The sequence below is a fragment of the Lactuca sativa genome, chromosome 8, assembly GCF_002870075.4.
Source record: "Lactuca sativa cultivar Salinas chromosome 8, Lsat_Salinas_v11, whole genome shotgun sequence".
NCBI classification, from domain to species: Eukaryota; Viridiplantae; Streptophyta; class Magnoliopsida; order Asterales; family Asteraceae; genus Lactuca; species Lactuca sativa.
Window position 1 is genome coordinate 197,046,923 of NC_056630.2, and position 13,370 is coordinate 197,060,292.

The 13,370-nt window shown below is 37.2% G+C and overlaps 1 protein-coding gene across 1 annotated transcript; it reads left to right on the top strand.

The window, feature by feature from the left end:
• Positions 1 to 10,822: 10,822 nt before the first annotated feature.
• Positions 10,823 to 12,673, top strand: LOC111896207 (adenine/guanine permease AZG1). Its single transcript, XM_023892222.3, has one exon. The coding sequence runs from the start codon at positions 10,830 to 10,832 to the stop codon at positions 12,606 to 12,608; it is 1,779 nt and encodes a 592-aa protein (XP_023747990.3). The 5' UTR covers positions 10,823 to 10,829; the 3' UTR covers positions 12,609 to 12,673.
• The last annotated feature ends 697 nt before the right edge of the window (positions 12,674 to 13,370 follow it).

Sequence of the window (13,370 nt, forward strand, 5' to 3'; positions counted from 1 at the left end):
GTTTTAGACATCTTGCCTTAATCCATTAACAGCAAAATATGGGTTTTGGACTCCTAAGTAGTACGTTGGGCGTACGAGGTGGTACGCTCAGCGTAATGCGAGGATTGTGCATTAGGCTATTGTACGTCGTGCTTTGTGGTTAAGTACACGGGGCGTACATCTATAGTATGTTGGGCTTACTCCCCAGAGAATCGTTTTGGGCTTTTGAGGTTTGGGGCCATTGTTGGGTTTTGGTAGTTTGGGCCTTATTAGGCCATTAGACTTCTTTTTGGGCTTCTAAGCTGTGCCTTTTGGTCTCCTTTGGATTTTAGGACCATAAAGGGGTTTTTGAGGCCCAATTTGGAAAATTGGGCCATATTTGGGCCTTAGGTATTAAATGGAAGTTGGGCCTTTGGATTATTGGTTTGGGCTTGGGACTTGGGACTTGGGACTTGGGACTTGGGCAAAGCATAGGGAAGGGTAAAAAGGAATTTTACCCTAGTTTGGACTCTTGGTGTGAGTCGTGACCCAGTTATTAATTTGATGTTATTTTGGGTGATTAATAGCGTGGGATTGTTAACGGATCTACAGTCAGAGAGTATTTGTGTGGGTTTCAGCTGTCTGAGGTGAGTTTTCTCACTATATCAATGGGTCGAAGGCCACAATGTCGGCCCATCATTTGACAAGTGGATTGACATTTATTATGTGTTTGGTTGTATGAAGACCATGGGGGTAGCCCATGGCAGTTGGATATCAGACCATGGGGGTAGCCCGTGACACTTGGATATCAAACAATGGGGGTAGCCCGTGGCATTCCAGGTAAAGACCATGGGGGTAGCCCATGGCACTAAGATATCAGACCATGTGGGTAGCCTGTGTATTCTAGGTAAAGACCATGGGGTAGCCCATGACACTTGGATATCAAACCATAGGGGTAGCTCATGTCATTCCAGGTTAAGACCATAGGGGTAGCCCATGGCAACTATACATGTGTGCATGATATTATGTGGTTGTATGTTGTGTGATATTTTGGGGAACTCACTAATCTTTGCGCTTACGGTTTTTAGATTATGTTTCAAGTGCTTTGGTTTTCAAATGGAAGAGCTTGGGATGGTTGTGGGGCACACACCACCTCGTTCCGCAATTTCTTGACTGACTCTGATCTAATATGATGATTGATACATTTGTTTCATTTGAATTTTTATGATGATTTTCTGGAATACTGGTTTTATTAATTTAAAAAATGAAATTTTTGGGTCTTATTTTTGGGACGTTGCAAGTTGGTATCAGAGACTTGGTTTGAGGGATTCGGACATACTCTCGGGTGTATCTGAACTCAAACTGAGGATTTGGTAAAGTTTTTAAAAAGAAAAGTATTTTTTTTAAGAAAAAGGGTTTCTCAGATAAGAAAGGGTGTGGTGTGTGCAATTAGCTGAGCTCAAGTAAGTTTTCCCAAAATACTCATACATGTTGTCTTATATGATTTGATCTATTAATCACATGCTAGTTAGGGCTAAGGATATGCTCAATTTTTGCATGATAGAATGCAGAGATGCCTTTGTATGTCTATTGCATGAGTCGGTAGACTTGCATGCTAGTGATGGTTAGTCAGTGATAGATTGGCCTGATATGTGATGCCTTGTAGCCTTGGGAACATTGAATGATATGTTGGGATGGGAATAGTTATTGGTATAAGTAATTGCTAAGTGTATGCTTTAAAAATTGTATATGATGAGGACCTTATAGCCCTAGAATAATTGATTTGGCCTTATTTCATGTTCCTTGCTTGGTTATGGTCCTAGGGTAGAATCTTTTATTCGACAGTCAATTTGATCATGTTCTGTGTATAATTTGCATGAACAAGAAAACCGACAGTAAGGGTGGAAGTTCCTAACATGAGCTCTGTTGTGTGAGTTTGAATGTTCTTTGATCATTCTATGGATTGGAGTGCTACTGCTCTAATTCTACTTGCTTCGTGATTTGTGGGACTCTTAAGTGGTGAGAGTTAGCTACTAAGTGAACATGTTAACTTACATTTAATAAAGATTGAACAATCTCAGAGTGATAGATTTTACCCTATTACACAAATCTCGTTTGAGTCTAACAATTTTAGGGATGAGTCTTTTACTCGAAGGATTATCTGAGCTTCGTTGCATGTGATTGTGCTCATGAAATAGTTAACTAACATTATGAGTTCTTCAGCAGCTGATGGCAAGGTGAGCTCAGGAATCTAGGAAAGCCTAGGGAATGCTTTAGTGGGTTTTGTTGCACTGTTAGAGAGTGCTTGGAGTATGGATTTGAGAAGGTGACTTAGAGGATTTGGGATGATTCTTGAGGAAAGTATGGGTAGGTGTGGAAGTTGGGCCCGTACTACTGAAAGCACATGATCCATGCTCGAATCGGGGAGAGTCGTGGGGAACCTAGGAAGCCTATGGGATGAGGATTCTTGGGTATGTTCTGATCTTCTGCATGTTGTTTTTTTGTATGGTGTTGAGCACTCCGGGAGGAGGTACGGGTTCAGAATTAGGCTCAGGTGCTGATCCAATCGATGAGCACATGCGGGAGTTCATCCCTTCGGAGATTACTCGCGAAATTTTGGAATGGTCTCTTATGATCTTCGATTCAGTCAAGGAAGGGATTTTGGAGCTCTTGGATGGATGCCTCGAGGCCTTTCAGGCCGAGATTGTAGTAGGGCAGTTGGGGCTCATCTAGAGCCCAAGGCTTGTGGATCCCTAGAATCCTTCAGGAAGGAGGATCTTATTGTTAATTCTTGTCATTGGGGTCAGACGTGGGTTATGCGCCATGTTTTCAGGAGGTTCAATTCCATGAATGGATTGCCTCGGGGGTTTCGCTAGCCTTATGGGAGGAGTTTCCTGACATCTTTGGGTGTGTTGCTAATTGTTTGGTCACAAGGTTTGAGAGTCGGATCTCGGTTGTTCAGTCGATTGATGGGATGGTTGGGGTAACCCAAGAGTAAAAGATTGGTTCAAATAGGCAGCTGGGGAAGAGGAGGTGGACTCATAGTCTGACTCGGCGATCAGAGCAGCTGGACGTTGCCATATCTAAGGTTAGAGACTTGAGAGGTCGTGGTGGGTCCATGAAGGATAAAGGGGCACATGAGGATGTATGTAGCAGGTCTAAGTGCGACATGTGCTTTTGCGGGTATGACATCTTTTTCTTTGATTTGGGTAAACATTATCTCTGGTTTGGTTCTCTGTTATTGTATGGGTTGTATTGTCAAGGGTTGTTATATGCCATTTTGCATGCTAAAAGTCTCTAGTGGGTCGTATTTTGATGAGTGGGAATTCAGTTGATCGGGGAGTTGTTCCGGTTCTTTGTTGGGTTCAGTTCAGGGGTCTTGATGGAAAGATCTTCAATCGAGGCAACATGATTAGTTCTTCAGCAAAGTAAAGTTCAGTTGGGTTAGCATTTTTTTTGGTATGACCGACATTTGAACATTTGGGTTCAATCACTACCGTTGCTAGGAAAGGAGTGGCAACAAGGAAATGGTGTCAATCGCTCGAGTTGGATGGTCATTTGATGTACTAGGGGAATTTTATTACCGTAAGGATCGTAGATGGTTAAAATTCAAAAACTCATTTGAGGATGGGAAGTATGGGTGAAGATTCGCCAGTTCAAAGCAGGGATGATGGTCTTAAGTCACCAGCATAAAGAACTTAAGGATTTGGTGTGATATCATGGGAAACGTTGGGGTTATCGGGTTTTTGAAGTCTCAGGGAGCATTTATCTGAATTTCAGGAGTTGGGCAATCAACGAGATCAACTAGTAATGGAACGCTAGTGTTGGTAAACTCAGATCATAGTCGATTCATATTATTTGAAGATAAGATGGGTTGGGAACCCATCAAAGAGCTTTGACGAATCCAAGTATGGGAGAATCGATCAGGATTTCCGGGATATGGTCGAGTGTGGAACTAGGCCGATTTCTCTCCCATAGGAGAAGAAACCATTTCTGGACTATCACCTTTGTCATTTCCTATGTCCATGGAATTTGGGGATGTAGATCTTCCAATCACATTTGCTTGACCAGTGCGCCAAAGCATCGCTGCTTCAGCAACAATCAGCAAATATATAAGATCGATAAGGGTCACGTCGTTGTCGGTTACATAGTAGTCTTTAACAAACTGACTATATGACTCGAGAAGTGAGTGAAGAACCAAGTCAACAGCTAGCTTCCTTGGAAAAACGACACCCAACATTCCTAGTCTATCAATGTGTGACTTCATCTTTAAGACGTGTGCACACACAGACCTTCCATCTTAGTGTTTTCTTGCCAATATGGCTTAAGTGACCTTGAACTTTTCAAGTCAATGAAAACGTGGGTTATGGAGAATTACTGGAGGAGGTGGAGGAAGAGAAGTATGATTTCCAGTTCCACCTTTGCACGAAGAAGGGAATGATCTTTCTCTTTGATCGACATGTGGAATATCATCTTCAAATGGAAATCTTTTTCCAAGAGATTAAGGAAGACCATAGTTGTCAAAACCATACATCTACAAAGGGAGAAATTCAAGTTAGTTGATATAATCCTTAATATAACACCCAAATGAAATACTAAGGATAGGACCTAACACAATAATTCACAATTCAGAAGAGGGATGCCATAATCCAATTGCAAATTATTTGAATGTAGGTAAATGATGATTTACCAATTCCACCATGAAAACGAAATTTTAAACGAACTAAGGTTTAAATGAAATTCCTAGATCTTTTGAGATTCATTGAACTTTTCAATTGTATGTTTAATCTCGATTATGCCCTTCAAGTTTGTGACTGGGATACCGAGGATCACAAACAAGGTGTGAATAACCATGCGAATTAGTTTGGTACTCTCGATGTCATTAATCATCTAATCAATGTGCCGGTTAACCACACATGCTCCATTGATCAACGATAATTACGAGAAACCCATTGCCATCCTTCATTAGTCCACATTAGTGTGCCAATTAACCACACACGCTCCACTAACTGACCAATAAGGTGCCATGTGTAATTTCATGGGCTACCATCAAATTCACATTTTCCTAAAGTAACTAAGATTTGGTAATTTATAAAATCACTTAGTTACTTTGTATCTTCATTATACTTTTAATGAGAGTTTGTGTCCTATCCTACCTGTTCGGCTAACGACCCTCCACTAGTCAAGGGTGCGGTGGGTAAGAGTGGGTACTCAATGACGGTCATTTTACAGACCGCTTCCTTAAACACCTCTTATAGACCAGCTTCGTGAATGAGGCCTACTAACGGTAAGACTGACTTATTCTTATATATATATATATATATATATATATATATATATATATATATATATATATCAAACTTTTAATGTTATAATATTATAAGGGTGTATTTTAAACTTTTAAAATACTAAGTGGTTTAATCTTTTAAATAAATTAAACTTTTAATTTAATTAACTTTAAATCATATTATGGAATTATTAATTGTCTTTTTTAATTAATCTTTTAATTAAATTATTAATAAAAATCATAATCATACATTCTAGGTGTTTCCATTTGAATTTCCAAAATTAAAACTTGTAATTTTAAATTTAAATCACAAAACCAAAAGGGTGTATTTTAAAACTTTTTAAAATACTAGGGTTTTAGAATTTCATATTTCAAAATTAAACTTTTAATTAATTTTTAAATTCCAAAACTTAGAGGGTCCAATTTGAAACTATTCAAAATTTTAGGTTAAATATTTGAATCAAAATAATCTTATATTATCCATATTTAACCAAATCTTCAAATTTGATAAGGATATCATGTTACCAAACAGAAATATCGATTTTAGGCAATAAAAATGAGTTATGGTGATTATCATATTCAAATTCTGGCCAAAAAATCGAAAAATCTTGAAACTGATGAGTCAACTTGTCGAGTTGGCAAGTGAGCTCGTCAAGTTCAAGCAACTTGTCGAGTTCATGCTCCAGAACTTCAGATTTCGACTTTCTTGTTCTTTAGACGATTCGCTATTGCACCAATTCAATAGAAAAACATCTTAGGCTCTGATACCACTGATGGGTTTTGAGCATAACTACAATCCTATGTGATCATGCAAACCTAATTGCTTTGGATCTAAGTTTTTCTCTATTGAACATACAAATATGAATACCAAAGCAATAACCCTATAGACTAGCATATAGAATTCGAAATTCATATATAAACTAGGGTTAGATGATTACCTCACTTGTTATATAGTAATAACAAGAACAATCCTTGAAGTCATTGACTTTTGAAAGCTTAGTGCCCCAACTATTGCACCTCTAATGGAGTCACAAACACCCAATGCAAAGAATGAGTTGGAGAGACAAGGATTTTCGGCCAGGTTTTCTATCTGGAATGCATAGGCCAAAATTCCAAGTGTATGGAGGTCTTTATATAGTTGTGTGGGCTGCTAGGGTTTTTGGAGGAAACCCTAATTCCTGCTTAAGGCTTAAGCAACCCATGGACTCCTCCATAAGAGGCCTTGGACGAAATCTATAGGGCCTCCCTATAGGATTTCGTCAACTCCTAATTAAGGAGTCCATCAGCCCAGTTTTGCAACTGTCAATGATTTACAAAACAGTTCCTCCATTATTAATCAGTTCCTTTAATCCCAAAGTTAACATCAAATTAATTTATGATTAATCACCAATTAATAATATGATTCCAAATAATATATTAATCTTATAATATATTAATAAAATTATCCTGAGTACCAATTTATTATTCATATAATAAATCCTACTCTTCTCTCTCCACTAGTCATCCTAGTTGCATGAGTAAAGGCAACCAAAAGGACCATGCTCATAATCAAATCAAGTACATACCAATTATAGTTATGGGCTTAGACACCTAATCCAACAACCTATTCATCAAATAGTGACTATTCTCAAATACCACTCAAAATACCCAAAATACCCTTAGGTTAAATTTGGTCAAAGTTAACGATCAAAGTCAAATTAAAATTCAACTAAAGCAGGTTTCCACATGTGACCATCCTTGGACACACGATGACTACTAAATGACAATACAGTCGAGACTCATCCCAGCCGCCACGCCCTGGGGACCTTGGCCACGTTGTGAGCATTAGGCACACAAACAGCTTAATGGATTAAATTGATTTCCTTTATCTTAGGTGCTCCAAAGCCTAGATGTGGTCCATTCTAAGGTCCAAGTGGATAAAGTTTCTAACTTTACCCCTTTAGACTCTTTAAGGGATAGAGATCCCTATTCCTAGACCTAAAAGGGTAAGAAAAAAGTTTGGTTTAACCCATTAAGTACTTTCTCTTGAAGACAACTAGATTCCTATTTTCCAGAACATTTCTAGCATCAAAATACAACATAAAAATCCTTACTTTCTAGACATGCATTTCCAATTCATGTCTTGGACTCTATTAGGTCAAAATGAGGGTTTTTGGCCAAATCTTCCATGCATGATGCTAAAACTCAATGCTATTCCAGATCCAAAGCATCTGAGGTCCAAAAAGACCTGGAGATTCATAACGTTGCAAACTTTATGAGATCTCACGATCTAATAATCAAGGACATGAAGGTTAATGCATAGAAACCTAGATCTATGCGCTTTAAACAAAAAAAAACTTGGAACTTAGGGACTTACAAGAGTCTAGAAGATGCACAAAAAGATGGTGAAAAGAGTTGCTTGCTGAATCTAGGCCCAAAAGTCACCTCCTTCTTTTTAAATCCCCCAAAATCAACACAAAAGGCTTAGAGAGCAAAAATAGAGGTCAGGGTTTGCTTGGAGGCTGAGAGAGTCTGATGGAGGCTTAGGGTGAGCAACCCTAGCCTCACATTCCCTTAAATACGGCGCAAACCCTGGAAATATGGGTTTCTCATTAAGCAACTACCACGCCATGGCCATAGGCTGCCACGTCGTGGCGGCCATTTAAAACCCACGATACAATGACCATTGCCACATCGCAGAATTCCTTCACCACGGCGTGACACTGCCCAAAATTCAAAAATATAATAAATTATAATACCTCCAAGAATCTGAATGTTACACACCCACTTGGTATTATTTACTTAACAGTGAAGTTTATTGCAAATTGTCACAAATTACAATGCACTTTATCTTATGTTTCTTCTTACCTCCAAGCTAACTTTTGATGTTTATTAGTTGTTTTGAGAAGGTATGGGTTGTATATTTGTCTGTGAACCATCGTGCTCACACCGTCAATAATGTCTAACCCTTGGATCGTATTCACTAGGCTTCCCCATAGCCTAACCAACTTGTTGATAAATTATTGCAGGTTAGTGGATATTGTCATAAGCTTAGGAGACTCATAAGCTTTGAATATTTAGAAGACATTTGGTTTGTAATATTCTCTTAAACCCTTGTTTTGATATATGCTGTAGCACTCTACGACATAATTAGTTATATAAAACCCCTAATGTTTTTGGAAAATTTTAATTGGGACCGTTATCCGCGTTTGAACTTTATAAGGTATTTGAATTCAACTTTGGAAATCGATTTTCCGCAAACTAAAACTATGGAATTCTATTAAGGATTTTATTAAAAGCCAATTCAAATAGGTCTGTGCGAGGGGTGTTACAGTAAACCTATATTATTATTTAATATTTTGTCACCTTATTAGTCTAATAATTTTGACCTCTAATTAAATAATTTCTTCAATGATTAAGCTTTTCAATAGTTTATTATTATTATTATTATTATTATTATTATTATTATTATTATTATTATTATCTATCTAAAATGTTTCATAAATATCGTCATTTTTAAACATATTATACTTTGATATGAAATATTTTAACTTAAATTATCATTAGAAATTAAAGTTAGTATACAAATATTTCATAAATGAAAAAACTATGATTGGAATAATGTAGTTAAATAAATGGAAAATATTTAAAACTATAATATAATTAAGGGGATAATAATAAAATATGATGAAAAAGAAAATAGTTACTTGTTCAATATGGTCATTTAATATATATTATTAAATGATAATAAAAATACATAAAAATAAAAATAAGTTCAATATGAAAACAGACACTTCAATGATATTAAATGAAAATAAATAACCAATTAAATAGTAAAAAACTATAAATAAATTCACATTCTTATATTATATTATAGTTTTTATTGAGCAATATAACAAGACAATACATCTTAGTTATCATCGTACAACAAATAAGAAGAAAAACGGGCGACAAGTTGTGCCACTAAGCCTTTTTGTATGGTAAAGTCAATTCTTTTGAAGACTACATCTATAGATCTAGGGGATATAACAATGTTATGCATGATCCGTTGTACTCTACTAAGAAGCTCCACCGCATCAAATGCAAATGGTAGGAACACGTATTCATTTTCCATGCACGGTTTCTCATATTTGGTGACCTTGCATGTAGCAGCTTTAATGCAGCATGTCCCGCCGTGAAACCCTCAGCCCTTAAGCCTACAAGAGGGGATACCCCCGTAAGGTCCACACATGCGTGTTGCCCTCCAACTTATCCAAAAATCAAAACGTCAGTCGGCCTAAGGGTTGACATTCCTTCTGTCGGATCAGTCAAGAAATTCACAACAACCTCTTTCTTGGTGGAAACCTCGACACGTTTTAATATGTCAACCAAAACATCCTTAACCATATCGTGCCTATATTTGAACCCTGAAAGTTCTTTGTAATGAATCGCATGTTCTCCAAAAGACTCCAAACATGTCTTGCAACACACCAAACATATCTTGTCGACTGGATTTAGAGTTCACATTTGAAATGCTCTTAGCATTTAATAGATTTAGAGTTCAATGATCATATTGAACTCTTCAATAAGAAAAATATTTTTTTTAATTCCAAAATAAATGTTTAGATATATTTCATTGAATTTTCTAGAGTTCAACGTATTTTAAGAAAAAAATTGACAAAGTGGTATGATATATAAAATGATTACGTATCAATCTATTGAACCTATAACGTTTAATGTATTGTACGTGGATGCTCTCAAATTCATTAATAACCTCCATTTTTAATTGCAATGTACTTTTTATTTTTATGTTATTTTATACCTTTAACAAAAATCATTAACCGAAACCGATAACTAATAACTATTGAAATACATTAATAGTAGTGATTGTTAGTTTGTTTTTAGCCAATAAACAAACCAAACCAAAGAGCCTTATAAATACCCATGTACAACCCACCCCGAACTTCATTTCTTTCCCATTCTTCTTCAACTCTACCCCATTTTCACTTTTATTTTTGGAGATATGAATAGTATTCCCCCATATATGAGGGAATACTATTCATATCTCCAAAAATGGAGGTGAAGTTTGGTTATCAATTTTAGTCCATCTCATTTTTATTTTATATATTTCTAGTTTATTTTATCTACTAATTATAATTTCAATATAATATTTAATATTTATAATATCATGTTATATACTAATTTATATTAATTAATCATAAATATAGAGTTTAATTAGTAGAGAGGTGTATTTGATAATATATATATATATATATATATATATATATATATATATATATATATATATATATATATATATATATATATATATATATATATTATAAAAATGAAATATTTTAGGAATATATTTTTTAGATAAAAAATGGAATAGGATTAAAAATGAAACACGTTTTACTCTATTTAAAAAAAAAATAATAATTGGAGATGAGTTTATTACTATTGATTATGAGTACGAAGGTTTACGTCTACGAAATTTGGCATGTAATACTGATTTATAACCCAAACTGTCACATATCGTGCCACAAATATCATTTCATTCCGTCAATTAACACTCTCTTAAACTCCGTAGCATTTATACGAAATCCGAGAATAGTTTTCTGAAGCCATGAACATGGAGACCCCACCACCGGCAACAACTCCGCGACCACAACTCTGGCCGCTCCGCCCCTCACATACCAAACTCACATCCCGCCTCAATTCCTACATGGCCACCACCAGAATCGGGAAAAGGTTCAAACTCATGGAACGCAACACCACCTTCACCACAGAGCTCCGAGCTGGAACCGCCACCTTCCTCACCATGGCCTACATCCTTGTGGTAAACGCCAGCATCATCACCGATTCCGGTGGCACATGTAGCGTAAAGAACTGCACCTCCTCCGTCCCCATCTGCGTAGACCCAGCCAGTTGCACCCTCATGCTCCCTCCGGATTCTTGCAAGTTTCCTCCGGTGGACCCTGGTTACACCGACTGCCTCTTGAGAACCCGAAAAGATCTCATCGTCGCCACCACTGCCGCCTCCCTCATCGCGTGTTTGTCAATGGGATTATTTGCTAACCTTCCCTTCGCACTAGCTCCTGGAATGGGGACCAATGCTTACTTCACTTACACGGTGGTAGGGTTTCATGGATCCGGAAGCTTATCCTACCAAACCGCCTTAGCTGCTGTTTTTATCGAAGGTTTTATCTTTTTGATCATTTCCACGATCGGTGTTCGAGCCAAACTAGCAAAACTAGTACCTAAACCGGTCCAAATCTCATCATCGGTCGGAATAGGGTTGTTTCTAGCTTTCATTGGACTACAACACAACCAGGGTATTGGGTTGATAGGGTATAGCCCATCAACCCTAGTAACCCTAGGTGGATGCCCAAGAACTTCTAGAGCAGCCCTAGCACCTGTGTTCACTAATGGAACCATCGTCCTGATGCCTAATGTTACAGCATCAGGCGATATACTATGCATACACAATCGAATGGAAGACCCAACATTATGGCTAGGTATTGTTGGGTTCGTGATAATCGCATACTGCTTAGTGAAAAACGTCAAGGGCGCCATGATTTATGGCATAATATTTGTGACTGCGGTTTCATGGTTTAGACACACGAGTGTGACTGAGTTTCCAGATACTGAGTTAGGTAACTCGGCATACGAGTACTTCGAAAAGATTATCGATGTCCATGCGTTAGAGACAACAGCAGGTGCCATAAGCTTCAAGGGTATGAACTCAAAGGCATTCTGGGAAGCATTGGTCACATTTCTGTACATCGACATACTTGATGCCACTGGCACGTTATCTTCGATGGCTAGATTCGCAGGCATGATGGACTCAAACGGAGATTTTGAGGGTCAGTATTTTGCGTTTATGTCAGATGCAGCCTCGATCATGATCGGGTCATTGTTAGGGACATCGCCGGTGACGACATATATGGAGTCATCAACGGGGATCAAAGAGGGTGGGAGGACGGGGTTAACGGCGATAACGGTGGCGGGATACTTCTTTTTGGCTTTTTTCTTTACACCGTTGTTGGCATCGATACCACCATGGGCGGTGGGGCCACCTTTGATACTGGTGGGAGTTTTGATGATGAAAGCAGTGACCGAGATTCAATGGGATGATATGAAACAAGCAATTCCAGCATTTCTCACTATGATTTTGATACCATTGACATATTCTGTGGCATATGGGATGATAGGTGGCATTGGTGCATATATTATTTTGAATTTGTCGGATTGGGTGATGTTTTTGATGAAGAAATATGGGATTAAGGATAAGATCAGAAGTAAAAGTTCGATTATTAGCCAAGGATCAAACGTTGGAGGTAGTACCAATACAAGTATGGCGACAGAAAAATATGTCAACTTTAGAATAGAAGATACTGTTTAATTATTGTAACAAGAAATGCTGAGTTTGTCGCTCTACTAAAAGTCTGGTAAATGATACTCGATTAATTAAATTATGCATGCAATTGTCAATTTTCAAAATGAATTATATGGTGTTCAAAGTTCTATCATTTAACATTACTTGGTTCTTGTTGCAAATCAATGATGAATATAGAATTTGCAAAGTTTGAATATCATATCAAATATATTGATCATTTTTACGAAGTGGACCAAATTTTTTTAACAAACTTTATGGAATAACATTTAGTTTGACTTTGACCGATCGGTACGTCCAACTCATTGGAATGATTTGCTCGGTGTTCATAGACCGCTCTGCTCAACTTCAAGCACAAGTCCATTAAGGTGTTTGAAGTTGGACAGAGTGGTCTATGAGCAAATCACTCCAAGGAGTTGGACGTACCGGTCAAAGGTCAAACTATGTGTCATTCCTTTAAGTTTGTTCAGAAATTTTGGTCCACATCATAAAAATGATGAATATATTCACATTATGGTGACGGAACGACATATACAACTCAACCCTATATAGCGGAATGTTGTGTCATTACCCATGGTACGCTATGGTGGCTAGATCAGTGTGCTAGCATTCGTCAATCCACATACACAGTTCGAGTTCAAGAGGTTTTTATGGTTTTCTTTGATTACCGATTTCCAATAATTTTTGGATATTTTTCACTTTATTTATGAAATGTAATTTATATATGTTGACTAGTTTTCCTATATAATGTCTTTCCTTTAGCTTAAGTAT

Excerpts from the sequence above, each read along its gene's own strand:
- LOC111896207 (XM_023892222.3), top strand. The coding sequence starts at position 10,830 with ATGAACATGGAGACCCCACCACCGGCAACAACTCCGCGACCACAACTC.